The following is a 17413-nucleotide window of genomic DNA, read 5'->3' as shown; positions in this document are numbered from 1 at the left end:
ATTCATCGAAAATCATTCTTCGATTTGTGGTTGCCGCACACGAAGGTATATAAAATAAAAAAATACAATTTCTATGCAGACAAATTTCTAATTGTTGAAAACGTGAGAATCGATCACATACAAAGGGGATGGACGCCCTTGCGCTTACGACTAAATTCTAATTTCATATTCAGGAAGTCGAAAAAGCTGAGCCCTACTGGCCGCCGGCCAATATTTGTAAGAAATAAAACAGACTTTTTTAATTTTTTTAATAGCGTACGAAAATATATGTATACATGTACTTCAGCTGAGGTTAAAAGTATTCCCCTCTATATTCTTTCTCTCTTCCTCCCCGCAAATCGTTACATAATTTGTTCTTTCAATCAAACGCACGAGGAAAGAGAAAAAATATCTGTATTTGACGAGTTATTTGACTTTATATCGATGAAAATTCGATGGAATTGACTTCAAATTTCCAGTAATTTATTTGATTCGTGATTTTCGTAATTTCATGCAATTTGCGTAAACATTCCATAGAAAAAAGGAGAAAAAAATTGCAACCAGAGGAAGACTCTCGTTAGAAATTCTTTTGGCGCGAGTAAAACCGCGGTTATTTTTTACAAGCGTTTTCCATCATATAGCTACGCTCACTTATGCAATTCGCGTTTACTACGTATATATATATGTAGATATGTACATGCTTAATATAAATGTTACGTCGTATATGCACCGCAATTCCATAATGCATACGAATATCCAGCTAACCAGATGAGAGCTCTGAACGATAAATAACGTTACAAACACGTATAGAAATCTTGTTGAACAGACACTCGATCCCATACAGTGATCAGCTGTGCCGCCGTCGCTGTTTGAATTTATTATGTTTGAGGATCAATTAGCTCAATTATGCGTCGTTCCTGCGGAGAGAACCCATCGATTAAACTAAACTCACAGTTTTCCGAATACTTCACGTTCACTCTTGGTTACCATTCCTTTTATTAGATGTAGTATGAATTAAATTGATGGTCGAAACAGCCACATTGAACGTGATTAACTCAAATTAATTATGCACGAATATTGCGAATGTATAAATAATCGTCGCTCGTTAACTATGTGTATGTGAACGTTATGCACGTGTCACTTGATATCACGCTGCATTTAATTCATTCAAACGATGTTCCGCACTCACGTACGTCTTCGAGGAATCCTTGTGTCAAGCACTTTTGGCGTCATATATATTTCAACTGCTGAGGAATCTTTAATCAAATATAACACGAGCGGCTGTAAGGACTAGAAGTGCTCATTGCACACACTTGCGCGCCACTATTTTCTTCGTTCTTTGCGGTTTGCTCTCGATTTTTGTTCTGGTTTTTTTTCTTCACATTCGATGTGACAAGAGTGCACGGGGGTTAATGCCCCCGGACTGACGCCAGATCTGTGCATCGCTTTGGTAAATATAGTATATCTTCAGAAATTGTTTGCAATAAATGTTCAATTATTTCGAAGTAAAAAATGACCGCCGGCGAACAAAGTGATTTGGCGATCGAAAAATGCCAATGAAATTTTTACAATTACACATTCTTCTGAAACTAGCCCTGCAGTCATTTTGTTTTCGCAAAAATTTTAAGGATGCGAACATTTCGTATGATACGTGTATTACCGTCGCATACGGATTAATTGGCACCAATTGTTTTATCACTGACAAAATGTACGGGATGAGCAAATTAATCCGGTAACACCCACATTGTAATAATCGTTATACACCTATACGCGATTCATCACACTAATCTCGCTCAACTTGTACCGTACGTATATGTATGAAATCATATGTATTAATATGCGTGGAAATGGAGCGACTGCAAGTTAATGGTGTCTAACCTAACGTAATTCATATATATATATATATATATACACACTGCATAGTTCAAATGTGTATATATATATATATGCACATACATATTAATATAACTTTTGATGTCGTTTTAAAATAGAACGTACGTAGGCTAATTAGATTCGTATACTGCACGTTGAAATAATTTCGAGACGTATAGTAATGTGAAGATGACGTGGTCACGTTAAATGATGTCCTGTATAATACATCCATGTATTTATTTATTTAATTTCTGGTCATGCAAAACTCTCGACCATCGCTGAATAAGAATGTGTAATAATCAGGGACATCGGATTTTATTATACAGAGCGGACAACGTGAAATTGCGCACCCCATTTGCACATGCGCGATCGTCGGCATTTGTTTCGCAGAATGTCCAACAACACTCCGCTTTCAGATTTAGCTGTCAAATACAAGAACCTAACCTGAACTTTTCGATGAGTGTATTTCTGTCGACATTTAATTAATCTCTCATTCAATTGATCAATTTTATTTGATGCTATGCCACCCTACTTATCTGTGTCTGGTTTTGTGTCGCATTATTCACCTGACACAACATACCTCAGTCATATTTGAATACGGCGATCTCAGCTGTATTGGTGATCGACAATTTGACAGCTACAGCTGAAATCTGAGGCTGTTGGTACAACACGCTAGCAGATGATAAATTCGTCTGTCGTTTTGATTCACGCTTGCGCACAAAATCTGGGTGCGCAATTTCACGTTGTCCGCTCTGTATATGGTTCAGCATGTATTTTACGGTGGAAACTGTGACGCGCCCTGATCATTTGTAATGTATAGGTGTATAACCCCGCTTTATTATATCCTGAGTGCAGATTATACATATATATGCACCTACCGCACACGGCATATCAGCAGGAGCAAGCCTTCGCAAAACATAATTAACATGCTCGCTCCGCTGCTGCATGGTTATTACAGTTATAAAACTGATACAACCGGCTTGTAAATAATTATAATATATCCATATGTAATGTTGCACCCACTTTGCAATTCGCAGCATACTAATTTGTACGGTAAGCGCAGGAGAAATTGCAGATTCGTCTTTACGTGATGTTGGAAAAAAAAAGAAAGAAAAAACAGAGAAAGAACCTTTCATCTTTTTCTTTTTTCTTTCTATCTTCTTGTTTATCGGTCTTTTACGTAGATACCTGTTATACGTTTGTTTTTTTTTTCACCCTGTTCCGATTCATCTTTATTTTACGATTAGCTAACCACATTTCGGAGTGATTGCATCACCGTTGATACGTCGTTACGAGTCGGTTTCTCTGACTTTTTTCGTTCCTTCTTTTTCTAAGCTTCCACTTTACTTGAATATTGTGTTAACGTCGTTTACGAATACGTATTGTATCGTTCCTTCTCGGTGCAGAAACTGTTACACTGCCTAGGTGTCACACACGCCGAAAATTTTCTAAAAAAAAAACTTTTACGTATACATTTTTCTAATGTGTGACGTAAATATGTGACATTGAATTTTCGTGTATAGATATTTGCGGAGACTAATTTTGGTATGTGACATAATATTTCGTCAACCCCCTTAAGTTCATTATATAGTTCTTGGGAAGTTTTTCCTTCTCTCTTCTCCCTATCACCTATAATTAGTTGTGAAAAAAAAAAAATTACCGAAATACACTGCGAATAAAAATTAGCGTGTCACCCTGGAGTTTTCGCTCCGAAAAACGTCCAATTTCGAAGCATCATAACCGCTTGAAACATGGGGGTAAAAGGTTGTAAAAATAAGCATTTTGAAGCTCGAAGCTTCACCTTTCAGATGCTTCTAATAAATTTGGATTGCGTTCTTTTGTTCACTAGTTATATTCTTCTGATTCAACTTATGTCGAAAATGTGAAGTAAACTTTTGACTTTAAGAAAGTGCTCCGGGTGTCTCGGTCGTTGAATTCGAATTTTTTCGATGTCATTTTGAAGGTTGAAGTGTCCCCTTCAAAACACGTTTTTTAATTTCTTTGTGCGATATTTTTTACAAGAGTTATGCGACTCTAAAGCGATTATTGTCCATAAATCTTTGATCGAATACCCTGACCAACTCAGTTATTGTATCGAGGTTTTTCAAAAACGATTTTGAAGCTGGAACCTTCGACTATACGAAACTTCATTGCAGTATTTCCTCATCGGAATTTTCGAAGCTGGGTAACCTTTCGACTGCACCCCTTCGCCTCTCAGTGTGAAAACTCGAACTCCGACCTCCGTGCAGGTAGCGTAAAAATGGCGGATAATAAGTGGCCCTTGTCGCCAAGTTCAAGCTCGAAGTGTCCCCTGTAAAATCCGTACGAGCCATTTTTCTTTACATCGCGTTATTCAACTCAGAACGCAAACAGAATATTCAACCATTATCTCCGTCATTAGCGTTACCCAAGGTATACCACGTGGAGATTGCTGGATGTCAGAACGACGGTTCTGATCTCTGGCACGCATAAAACGATGCATGCACACTCGCGAAAACTGCAGGTTGACCCACTAATTTTCTGTCGCAGTGAAGAAGCAATGAAATCACGAAGCATGGTTTAAAATCGATCTATGTATAATACCGAAGAGATGGCGTAGGTGTTCAATAGTATAGCATCTTCGCTCGATCTATTTGTTGAAAAAAAAGGAGCATGCATCAGAAGGCATGTTCATTTTCTATATATTTATGCAATATTTTATACCCTTCGCCTTTCACAGAACTATATGCATATACCACGGTATATGTATGTGCGTGTATAATATCTATACATATATGAATTCGTTCCGCTATCCATATCTGTATGTTCATTAAAGTAGTCATAGATCCTTATAAGGATAACTTTTGTAACGAATTCTGGTTATCGTTGCGAAATTATATGGTGTGCGTTGTTTGAACGTTCAAAGGAAGAGAGGATAGGTATATGGTATACAGGGTATGAGAAGGTGACTCAGATGGATAAGTCACGACCAAGGGAATGTACTTATAATCCAAACGTCATAGTGGTAGAACGTAATGTTCTCATTTAAAAAAAGAAACCTTCGCCTCGTGCTGATTTTTCTAAATGAACCTATCCGATGCGTTCACGTTTCTAGGTAAATCTACTGAACCTTGACACTAAACTTGTACAATGCAGTAGTATTCATTTCAGGATGATTTAACCACTCGAAATGATCGGTTGTCTCTTTAAAACGATCGTTCGGATTATTCCGTCAAGTTTCTCGTTTTAATATCTTGAATTAATGCATGAATCGTGACACGCTGATCATAGGTCATCATTAATTAGCGAAGAGACTTTTCTGATGTAAGTTGCAATTGAGGAAAAAGGGAAAGAACGAATTACTGATGATAAATATTATCGCTGAATATGATTGCGAATTATGCGAAGATTTTAGCATTTTTATTTCTCTACAATTTTGCACGAGCGATCTTCTGAGTTACCATTCGAGATTTCCAATCGGTAAAGAAGATTGATCTAGAATTTTATCATGGTCTACGTTACCGGCAATGTCACAATTGTTTTTCTTATTGTTGTTTAACAATTTCACGACTGGTGGCGCTAGCTATTAACGATAAAAAAAAAATTCAAAAAATATGTTGTATTCGTCAACAATTACAGATATTGGAAAAAAGCAAAATCGTCCAGCAATTTACTTCATCGGAGTTTGTCAAATTTCAATATGTGTACGCGAAATCTAAGAGGCTAATCGGTTACTCGTATTTGTTCTTCGTGAAAATTTAGGAGCGCTATATGCCCGCGTTTCACATGTATGAAAATTCGAGCGTTTAGAGCGCAATATCTGAGAAGCTCGATCCGAGCTTACTTATACGTTTGAGATTCTAATCCTATGACGTCACCAATATTCACTAGCTTACGCTTTTTCTGGGCTCGTAAGCTTCTCAAATCGAGATGTGCTGTTAGTTGTTTCACTGCTTTCGTAAACTCTGCAATATCGTTATCTTGTTACTTTACCGCTGAATTTATCCCTCGATTTTTCGATCCGATCTTCACGTGATGTCACCACTCAGAAATATCAATTAAAATGTTTCGCTAATTCGCGTGTATACCAACACAGTTTTCGCCAATTTTCCAAGAAAAAAAGATCAATTGAATTGAATTGAAAAATTTTCGCTCGCATGTACCACATATGATCTATACCGTTTACGGACCGGCGTATATTACTTTTCACATTATCCACGGACGAGTGACTTCTTTTATGATAGAAATCCGGATGTTGGTTTGACCGTCTACATCCTGCCTGCGTTTTTCCAGCTCGTGATTTCTAAACGTTCATTATTGTAGTTCGGAATACCGAGGTGACGAGTTAAAAGTGTTCAAACTATTAGCGTGCAATCTTAACCGCGGATACTCGACATTCGATTTCAATATTATCAACCGACAGCTCACGAAGTGTGTAAAGTTATTCAACACTTTACCTCTTAATTACCGGAGCTAATTGCGTTAATCGGTACAGTCTGCAGAGGAACTTTCATTGTCACTCATATTCACTTATTTTGCTGCGTTTATCGTCCCCATACATACCGCAGACATGACTGGTAAGTCTAAATTTAGTGACCTGATACGTTTTATATTTCCAAGATACGCGGGCGTTGCGCCCTTTACATACATCCCACAAACATATGATTTGAATTTTTTTTTTTTTCTTCATATTCACAATTAAAATTAGACACGTGTGTCATACTTTTATTGAACTCAATAGCACAATTCTTATACCATTGAAGCGTTACGCTGCACAGTCTCGATTTCGATCTCTATCTTGATATATAATCTCGATCCTGCCGTTCGAACTCCTCCGTTCATTAATTGCTCGATTAATTGAAAGCGCTGCAACACGAAAACTAGAACGATGCCGTTGATACATGAATCGGATCAAGCTAACCACGTCTTGAAGCGAGCAAAATGAAACATAACAATAACAACAATTGGTCTTTTGGCACCTGGTAACTCATAATTCTTCTGTTTTCCTCTCGATCAGAGAATGTGTATGATCGGATACGCCGTTCGCCTAAGCCGGTTCGGCACGATCTCATCTCCGAAAAGTACGATCTTTTTAACGAAAATCCAAACGAAGGGAACCAATCGAATCGATTCCAGCCGAAGATTCAAGGTAAATCAGTTGGCTTATATTTACACATACACGCTGCACAGTATATGTGTATAGAATCAGATGGACATTGGGTAATTTACGGAACTGTGGGATGTGCGTGGTCGTAAGGAACGCATTTTAATTAGCGAAGTTACCTATGGTACGATTCGAATTAGAAGTCAGGTGTGACCGAGCAAGACGCCCATAATGTTTTCTTCAGTCGTCTGCGAGGAATCAATTTGGAATCAACGTCTAAAATTGTTTCCCTTGAGTCCGCTGCTGTTTGTCAAGTTATACATCGAACGCGCGTACAACTCGCCGGAATAATTCCATTAAAGTTTCGGAGTGCGTATATTGTGTGTATTTATAAAGCGTGATCCTATTCAACTCCGTGTATAGAATAATTCCGTAAGATGATTTCCTCAAATGCAGGAGGGAAATTTAATCATTCTTCTTTCCGCTTTTCTTGAACATACCACCGAGTACGGAAGATCCCCCCGGGATTTCTAGAATTCCTCTGAATCGTGCCTTTCGTAATATTTCCTCTGAAACGCCGGAAACCACTTGTCGGTTTTCTTTTCTTCGCATTCTAGCGCTTGAATAAAAAAAAAATAAGAAATAAAAATGAGAAACTCGCTTTACGTGCTCACATCTCATCTCATCGGGCAAAATATCAAAAATACGTACGATAAAAACAAGGTAGCAAAAAAACCGTAAGCCCGATTGGATCGATTCTGATGTCGCAGCTTTGGGTGTGCAGTGTCAGTCAATCCGACGTGACGTCATACTTGATTATTGTCGCTCGTTTCGAGGGCGAGTCGGAAATAAATAGTCCGAAACGTGTGTACGTTATTTCTACAGCTGGACAATGCGGTTGTGTATTAAGCACTATAGAGGAAATATGTCTGGGAGAAAATAAATGTCCATGTGCTTTTATTTAGTTATATGTGCGTTAGAACGGCGTTTCACGTGTTCAGCTACGATGCGACGATGATCGTATACAGATCGCGTAAGTCGCGAGGCCGCGGAGCCCATAAGAGGTTCGTTCTATTCAGAACCGCTACCTACGCCACGGATTATACTGAGGGCACTGTATAAATTTCTAAATTATGAACAACTCCATGGAATGTATACCTTCGATAACGTTTTATGCTGCCTCGGATAGTTTATTTATTTATTTCTTTATTTTTGATTCTGTGCAGAAAACGAAATTGTAGCAAATTTTTTGAAACACAACTGCATTGATTATAGTCCGTTTAATCCGTACACCGCGTGCGGAATTATTCAACTTTGGTGCCAAAATTATTTGCCGATTCACGAGAGCATAGATTACTTTATACCGCACTTGTGTGTACGTGGTATACGGATTCAGGTTTATGTCCATAGGTCGTTAAATCCGCCACTTTACGAGAGGGTTGGTGTAAATAAAAATTGGCACCCGCGATACGTTTTCATGATGAATTTCGCACGATATCTGGGAAGGATTTACCGTTCATGTATACGTGTAGATTAACGATAGTATGAGAAGAGAATAGCCACGCACTTTATCGATGGATTTTTATCTAAAACACAATTTCAGAAAAAAAAAAAAATAAAAAAAAAAAAATAGGCGTCATGCACGTACCTTGGAGCCCGGCAGTATTACCACGCATAGTAATAGGGTTTGCGGGCAACAGAGATTTTGAGTGTGTAGGTCGGGGTTATTTTTGGCGGATATTTCGAGCACTATACATACGTAACTTGGCTATTATATACGTATAGATGAAAACGTAGTGAAAACCTTAGGCTACATAGGTCCTATGTATGTAACTTATATTTGTGGTGGGCTGTTCCAAATACACGTATATTCTAATAGTTCATAGGTGCAGGGCCAGGCGCAGACCGCAGCCCAGTTTGTCGGTTTGCCTTGCCAACACGCGACAACATTAATATACGCGGTTCTCTTCGCATCTGCAGCAACAGCTCTGCATCTTGCTAGAAACTAGAGATTTTCGATTATTGTACGGCGTAACCGATTGCAAGTTGTAACGAAAGATTACCCCGCATACCTTAAGAAGACAACTTTTCATTCGACGATACACACGTATACGTATGTACATACGTTCAGCTCTTTTAGGATTGACCTCCTTGTAAATGCGCGCTCATTGGCCTTTCGACTTCATCCGTTACGTAAATATTGAGCTAATTTCTTATCTTGATTGATCAGTTGGACACGCCTTCCATTATTGAGCTCCCAATTTCACTGATTGGCGGGGCGCGTCTAGCGCAACGATCTTCTCGCAACCCTTCGATTAAAAATAGAGAAAAAAAAAAAAAAAAAAAACAAAATCAAATAAGACGAACACGGAGACTATAGTGAACTGGAAAGACAGTGTTGGAGTTTTTTTCAGTGTCTTCGGAACATACAGAGGACGTTTTCTGACCGTCTTCTTTGTTTTCGTTTATTTTCAATCGCGAGTGAAAACTTGATCACCTGGTAGTTTTAAAAATTGATAAGTCGCATAATCCAATTTCGTGATCAGGAATCCTGAAAATCTATCGGTGCAGTGGATTAATTTTTTTTTTTTGAATTGGCTCTGAAAGGAAGCAAATTCGATCGATTTTTTCAACGATAATTAGGTCAGATTGGAAAAATAGTTCGATATTGTTTCTGGATAAAATTTTTGAAACTTATAGGTAATCGCTCCAGGGATAAAATAAAAAAAAATTTAAATAGAAAAAAATCAAAAATCGTAGTTGAAATTTGTATTTTGTAATACGGTGCATTAAAATACCTGTATCTCATAAAGTTAGCAAAAATAACTAGATAAAAAATGAATAGCACCGCTGTAAGACCGATGTCACCCATTACACCGACACGTCTGGCTACTTTGGAACGCCACAGACGTTGGGAGCGTTACATCAGTAAGTAATTAATTACCCTTATATAATTAAACTTTCGATGTTTTTCGCGTGAGATTCGCCAATGTGTACCTGTACCATGACGAATGAGATTCGGACACGCTCGTTCCTCTAATCCGACTAATTTGTGACCGAAATATATATTATCCCGACCCTTTTCATGTTCGAATCTTTTGGAGTAGATCACAGAAATATAAATCCGTTGATAAGGCTCTTCGCACGCCATCGATCGATCTCGATATTGACCGTGAAATACCAACCCTCGAACTACATCGGATACGAAAAAGATGCGTATAGACACGAATAGAATGAAGGATTCGATATTTTTTTTTCAAATTAGGCAACGACTAATTTGCTACCATATGGTGGATCTGTAGACTTCCACGTTTCTCTTATCCGATTGTTGGTGGCTCAGGGCAACGCGTGCGAACTGTCCTCAATCAATATAGCAATAATAATGAGTAAAAACGTATTATGGATTTATCTAAAATCTGCGCGTGTCGATTCAATGCGTGGGGGTACGATACTAAAAACTTGAACTTTATACGTGGCATGCGAATTGCGTGGGATTAGAAAATGGTTGTGCATATTTTGGAGTGAAGTTGGACGGACGATGTAAATGGACGCGGGTCCTTAATATGATGAATATCGCGCGGCGGCGATTCTTATTATTTTAAGATTTTCCAAAAATTAGCTCGCATAACTTTGTTTACCCGTAACTGTAATCAATGTTCCGTCACCTGAGCTCAAAGGATTCGTGATTCACGAGCGTAAAATAGATCACGAGCTGCTCTCTCGAGGGGAAAAAGAGAGACGAAAAAAAGAAGCACTTCTGGGCTTTACGCCAAAACTTTAGTCCCATTCACGTAGTGCGTCTCGAAGCTAAACGAAGCCACCTGATCACTCGACGGAGGAGTAATGGGTCAACGGTATCCTCCAGTCTCGTGAAGTCAGAGTGAAGAATTGCGAACACTGATGAACAAATCATTCTCTTTGTATAACGATACATCTGCAATACGTACGTCGAAATTTCCGCGAATGTACATTTTTACCAGTACGCTTGTTACGCTTATTTTAGTTCGAGGTGCTGTTTACACTTAGCGATAAGGATTACGGGGAATTAGTATCCTCGCTCGAACCCGTACGCTGGTAGAATATTTCTTCTACGGCAAACTTAGTTAACGCGCGGTGAACTCCAAGATACAAACGATAAGAAGAATTATGCGATGTTACACGGTCTGTGGTGATACGCTTGATGCACGGGGTGAACCCAAATCAAAACGCAGAATCAAAGCACACCTTTTTTCTCTAATACGAATCTGGAAGAATGAAATCGAGCGAAAAAAACGACCAATGATTCGAAAGATCGATCATTCATTTTTCAGGTATTATCGATAACCGCCGAATGTTCCTCGGGCTGGCTGGATATAATTATATGCAACCGACTTTTTCGAACCCTTGAGAATCTCTGGAGCGCGCGTACCCCGGCAACGGATAGCGATGTTTCGCAATTTCAAGAAACACGATTAAAGTCCAAGTTCTCTAGTTTTCGTCGATGAGAAAATTTGCAAAAATCCGTCGACTAGTTCGACCATTGAGGACGTTTCAAAATCCGCAGCTCTTTTCAGATCACCCTGTACACAGACGTGGATGCCACTCCGACACTCCAGTCTTTCCTCCCACCCACGCGCATCCAGCGTCCTTCATCGCCCCCTGCATCTCGTTCACCTCCTCCTTGTAACCGTGATCCATGCATGAAACTTGGATATGTCGTATGTGTTTCACGTATAGTTTTGTTCCTCACAGTTCTCCAGTTCTCCAGTCCCTACTAACTCGACAACTCGCGACTTCTCCGACTCCGCTGAACGTCAGTCACTCCGACACTCGCAACGCTCGGTGCGTAACGTTTTCCCGAGGATAGTCCGGAGTACAGAGTAACTACTACTCTTCGACGCCCAGTGTGCTCCGCTCGCCTTTTCCTGGTTTCTGCATAGTTTTATCGCGATCGCGTTGACGATACAACGTGCCGAACATCCGTGTAAAGTGGGTGTGCCTGAAAAAAAAACAGTAAAAATGAACAATCAGTGCGCTTACGTTAGAAGGTCGAGCGACAATTCGGAACATTACGAAGTCTTTGACCCACAGAGAACTTCGGCGGGAGGAAGTAATTCGAGCAACCTACTGAGTCTCGGTGAGATACGGTCCTAATCTTTTATTCGTCCCATTTTCTCTCGCACGTTTACAAATAACGTTCCATAGATGAACATTTTTTTTTTTGTTTTTTTTCATTTTCATTTTATACAATTGGCCGTCGCCACGGCAGCGTACGTTGCATCTGACGTCATCGCGACGCGGCCGTGGCACCGCGACGTCGCGACATTAGCATTCTTGATATCTGCAACGCAGTGACGTTTAACGCCGGGTTAGCTTTGACGTGTTGCAATATCCAGATAATCCCTCCAGGGGAATTTCGCCACTTTCTTACGAATGTCAAGAAGCATTTCAATTTCATGTTTACGCCGACATCGTTTTGCTCATTTTACTTTTTTAACTGTGCAAACTTACGACACTCCGTGTGCAAGCATCAGATTTTTACGCTTGAGAAATGAAACCGATTTTAATTTTCGATCGCGCAAAATGTTCTGACGAATGAAAAATTTTTAGAGAGACTGTCTGTAGCATGACAATATTTGTTATTGCAAAAGATTTTTATACTGTTGCGTTTATGAGTCCTAAGTCGAGCAAACTTGCTGCTTGCTGCATTGCAGTTGTCCTTCGCATAAATAACGGTTTATGCACCGGATCTCTCGGCGATGGGGTCAGGAATTCAGAAGATCTTGAACCTCTATAGTGAACTACAACTCACAATCAAACCACGTGGGATGGGCTTTGTAAAACATTGGCTACGACGATACGTACGCGTTCACCTAATTTCGTTAATGGATTAAAATAATTTCATTTTAACGAAGAGTAATGACAAAATGAAAAAAAAAACATTCAGCGAGTCCGCGCGATTAAATTACGGTATATATTTTACGGTACTCATGTTGAAATATGTACGAGGAATTCTTTTTCAAATAACATGAGCGTTGCGTTGAAAATTTCAGGAATTTGCGCGCTCGGTGTTGCGGTTTAGAATGTGGAATATGAAAAATTCCCCGGTCATACGTTTGCTGTGTCAGTAACATCGAAGCGTCGTCTGTGCAGTATTGCGAAATGCCAATTCCCTAATCATAAATGAAAGTTGGTCTCTTTTTTATTCGTCGAAAAATTATATGGAATACGCATACTTGAAAATTGTCAAAGTACCAGACTTCCCCTCCACCCAAATCGGCGCGCGATAAGAATGTATTTTATGCATTTGAAAACTGTCAAATCTCAACTCAATGTTTTTGTTTTTACAGACGCACTCCTCGCCGACCTTCAGAACACAGTATCACCTGAAGGAAACCATGCCGGAAACAACGCGACTCCAGGTTACGGATCACTCAATGGCGCAAGATCTCATACCGGTGTTTACAGAGGCTACGACAATCAAACATCTCCGTTGCCACCTCAATCGGTGAGTCGTTTTGCTCCAACTCTTTTTTTTTCTGTAAATTTTACAAATTCTTTTGACCTTCAAACGCACCAAGGGTCCGTACAACCACCATAAATTTTCATCGGTTATTTTGTCTGCTTGATAAAAGTCAGTCATAAATGGAAAAAAGTATTAGATCAAGATGTACGAAAGCTATTATTCGGAAAATTGTCTTCAACCATTGGGCCTCTTTATTCCCAAGAATTCGGAAAATTTAGTCCTCTCTTCAGAGTCTACTGTAATTATTAAGTTTTATTTATAGAAATGTCTTGGGACCAGAACGTGCTTGAGAAATCTAGTCCTTATCTCCTTAACATTATACATACCTATACGTATGTATATTCCTTAGCCTCCGAATCCTCTTGTATGCGCGGTCGAGATCACTGATTCAAGGATATCGTTATACATATACTATATTAAATACGTTTATCAGTTGGGGTTGCGCGCACGTTCGAAATGCCTTTGCAGATGCCACCAGAAGTGATAACGAAATTTTCTGGCTCGTCTGTCATGCGATCCCTAAGTTTATCAAGTGCCCATCCGACGAGCTATTCGACTACTCAACAGTCACCATTCGATGTTGCGAGTTGAGTCATCGACTCCCATTTGATTAAAAAAAAAAAAAAAAAAACAAACGAAAAATCCAACTTAACGATACTTCGCAAACTTATAACGTGCACAAGATGTCTTCACGGTGAGGCATTTTACGGTGGGATATAGCAACGGGAAGAACAACTGACTGATTAATTCACGGATGTTTGACTGATCTTACGCTGCACATTGCTAGAGGATTCATATGCATACTATGCGAAGTGTCATCGGAATCTGAACATACCGTAATCTTAGAACTCGTAATCACTATATTTGAAGTGCGCATATCATACGCATGTTTTCATAATGAAATCGTCTGTGTTTTTTTATGTAGTCTGTCGCCGGAGCTATCCATTATCACGTTTAAGATATTTACTCCATCGAGCACGGCGGAGTGTAGTTTCCACTTTCTTATCTTTCCATGTCACCACTACCTTATAGTATCGTATAACAAATAGGTATCTCACCGGCGAAATTTCTCGTTCACTGAACAAGGTTTTTGTCGACAGAATGGATTTCTTGTACAATTTTAAAACACAACCAAAGATGGAGAGAAATCTCAAACAGTGACGCTTTTCAAGTGCTATACCTGCGCTTTTTCTCAAAGTATTTTATTTAATACCAGCAATCAAATGAAATATAGTTAACTAAAGTTTCGAAAGATTTTTTGTAATTGTTAAAAGAAATCAGTTATTGCTCGCGTGAATTTTACTATGATTTACTCTCGTACGAATATACCTATGTTAAATTTGATGGGAACTTAACGATCTAATTTAAGAAAATCTAGATCACCGACATTTTTAGCAATGATGACCAAACTTCTTGTGCATCAAACCTAAGTAGACGGAAATATCAATTTCAGAAGGTAACAATGTATTTGTTTATTCTACCTTACCGGCCGGGCATGTGTGGTTAAGAAACAAAAGAGTTTTCATCCCCTACAAACCAGCTGTGTCGATAAATAAGATTTCTGTATCAAATTTCTGTTTTAAAATCCTGCTATCGGTACCCTTACGTTAGATAGTTCGCGTCTCGATTGGTTTGTAGGATTTCTACGAACCGGATGTTGCCGCTAGGTGTCAGAACTTCCGTAAAATCACTCTAACTTTGGCGCGCTCATGACTCGCGAGCGGTTTTCAACCCCGCTAGATGATTCGAATGCGTACCTGCACCTTGAAGAGGGTGCTACTTCCTTTCCTGTTCTTTTTTTCTTAGTTTGTAAAGTTTTTATTCGATCGTAACCTAAGGTTATAAACCTCCACCCCGTCCAGCGATAGAAACACCTGCCGATAATCTCACGCTGGCTGTTCGCGTATCGATCGGTCCATAGTATATTCATACAGAAAAGGAATACAAACAGTTGTCACTCAATTATTTAGAGCGTGAAATTGCCACGGGAACTAATCATTATAATGCCTTATAACTGCCAGTAACTTTACTCCCATACAGAGGAACATCATTCGAATAGATATCAAAGAGGGCATAATTATAGGAAATGTAAAATATCATAGATATTGCAAATCGTCCGTAGGGATTATTCTTGGAACACAGGCTACATGAATTTTTATTTTTCGTGCATCTAAAATCTATATGAAATCAACGTTTTTATTAGCACAACGTTTTATTTTCATTGAACTAGACATTGAAACGGTGCCTCTAGGCGCAGGATAATTTTGGCTCCGAATCTATTCTCTACTTCGTGCTGGTGCAGTGCATTAACGCGTACATCTATTTTCAATCCGGTTTCATAGATGTTTTTTCCAATATTTCAACCGATTCCTGCAGCATTAATTAGAAAGACTATTTTTTGCAGCTTTATCTGCTCGGAATGAACAAATAAGAAACAATATCTTGTAATATTGGAAAGGTTTTTTTTTAACTCCGCCAGATCTGAAATATGTGCCATCTACCTAGCTGGTGGCGAAAAACGTTTTTATAAATACGACGAGTTTTCCTTATGAATTCTTCACAGTTGCTTCGTGTTTGATAAACCTCATTGATGTACAGATCTTCGTCAATAGACGAATCGCCGAGATGGCTCGTTTGTTTTTCCCCATCTGAATTCATATTTTAATCCTAGACGTACCTATAGTATACATCAAGAAAAATCAAGCGCGCGGCAACAAATTCAATACCCTATACATATAACGATCGCGTTGGAATAGCTGCGAATTGAATAGAACGATGGCGATTAATGACGACATTATACCTTTGTTAGTTTTTAAAATAGAGTAACAGAATCTTGAATTTATAGGGTTATAATTCACCAACGTGAAAACTCATTGTAAAAATATTATAAACTCTTCGAAATCGGCTGCTTCTGCTGCTGCTATAGTTTCTTGGCGTGTATTTTTGCGGACTGATGCCACGACGCCGTGTGCCGGTTAAGCTAAACGGACTTAAAAGTTCGGAGAAATAAGAAATAAGAAAAAGAAGAAAATAAAAATCTATAAGAAAATCTGGTTGATTTTGAAACGTGTGCAAATTTTAACAGGCGTGTAGGAAGTGCTTCTGATGCTATACCGCCTGCTACTGCTTGCGGCACCATGAATCCGCGGGCTCCAAGATATAATTAACTATTATTATACCTATAAATATACATATATATAACCCAGTGTATCACATCGACAAACAAGCATCACACACTCGACCTAATAAACATCTGGAAAAATCCAGAGTCCGAATCGAAATTTTAAACCTGCCCTTAAAACGAACCTTGAAGGAAAAAAAAGAAATCTGTGCTTCTGCCTGAATATGTAAGTCATTAATTCATTGTATATATTGGCAAATACATATCTATATTATATAAAAATAATACTCAGCTTGATTTCCACGACTTCCATACGGCTCTCCGCCGTGAGATCGGAAAATTTTCCGATTTTCTTCTCATCTCTGTAGTCCAAATCCACGAGAAAAAAAATATTGATCCCGCAAACTTGAGTATTCATTTATATGTAGAATTTATTGCAAAAAAAGAAACGGGTTTGCAGGATGAACAACATTCAATAAAATTTATCTACCTAATTCTAAATTGTTGAGATATTTTTTTCGCTTATAATTTTGTTTGTAACATGAGATGATGAGTTTTAGTTTATTCATTTGTTAACTTGTGTCTTAACAATGTAAGTTCTGTCACAGTCATAAATAAAGTTTTCTTTTCCAAAAGTTATATACAAGTCAACACCACATGGTATCTGATCCTCGACTTCTGAATATAAAAATTTAAACACCTGGTTTATTTAGTGCGTGAGAAAAAAATAAATTTCACAATAATTTTCATAAATTTTAACAACTTTTTCCTTCACCTTTTCACTCGTGTATATGTGTATAGGTGGTTCACGTTCAAAATTTTTAAGATTCATATAGGTATCTAGTTTGTTAAT

General features: G+C 38.6%; 1 protein-coding gene across 7 annotated transcripts in view; it reads left to right on the top strand.

The window, feature by feature from the left end:
- Positions 1–17413, top strand: part of LOC105690493 (leupaxin-like) — a 30027-nt gene that overhangs the window by 4109 nt on the left and 8505 nt on the right. For 2 of the 7 annotated variants that reach the window (XM_012408322.3, XM_012408303.3), the window contains one exon: positions 13264–13421. In XM_012408322.3, the coding sequence (XP_012263745.1) occupies positions 13264–13421 (158 nt within the window). Of the gene's footprint in view, positions 1–5811; positions 6408–6847; positions 6980–9684; positions 9863–11728; positions 12051–13263; positions 13422–17413 lie in introns of those variants that run through there. The other 5 variants (XM_012408285.3, XM_012408329.3, XM_025747146.2 and 2 more) reach the window with 5 other exon arrangements.

The sequence above is a fragment of the Athalia rosae genome, chromosome 3 (assembly GCF_917208135.1).
Source record: "Athalia rosae chromosome 3, iyAthRosa1.1, whole genome shotgun sequence".
Classification (NCBI taxonomy): Eukaryota; Metazoa; Arthropoda; class Insecta; order Hymenoptera; family Athaliidae; genus Athalia; species Athalia rosae.
The sequence above is the reverse complement of the archived record's forward strand: the minus strand, read 5'-3'. Positions and strand labels throughout refer to the sequence as shown.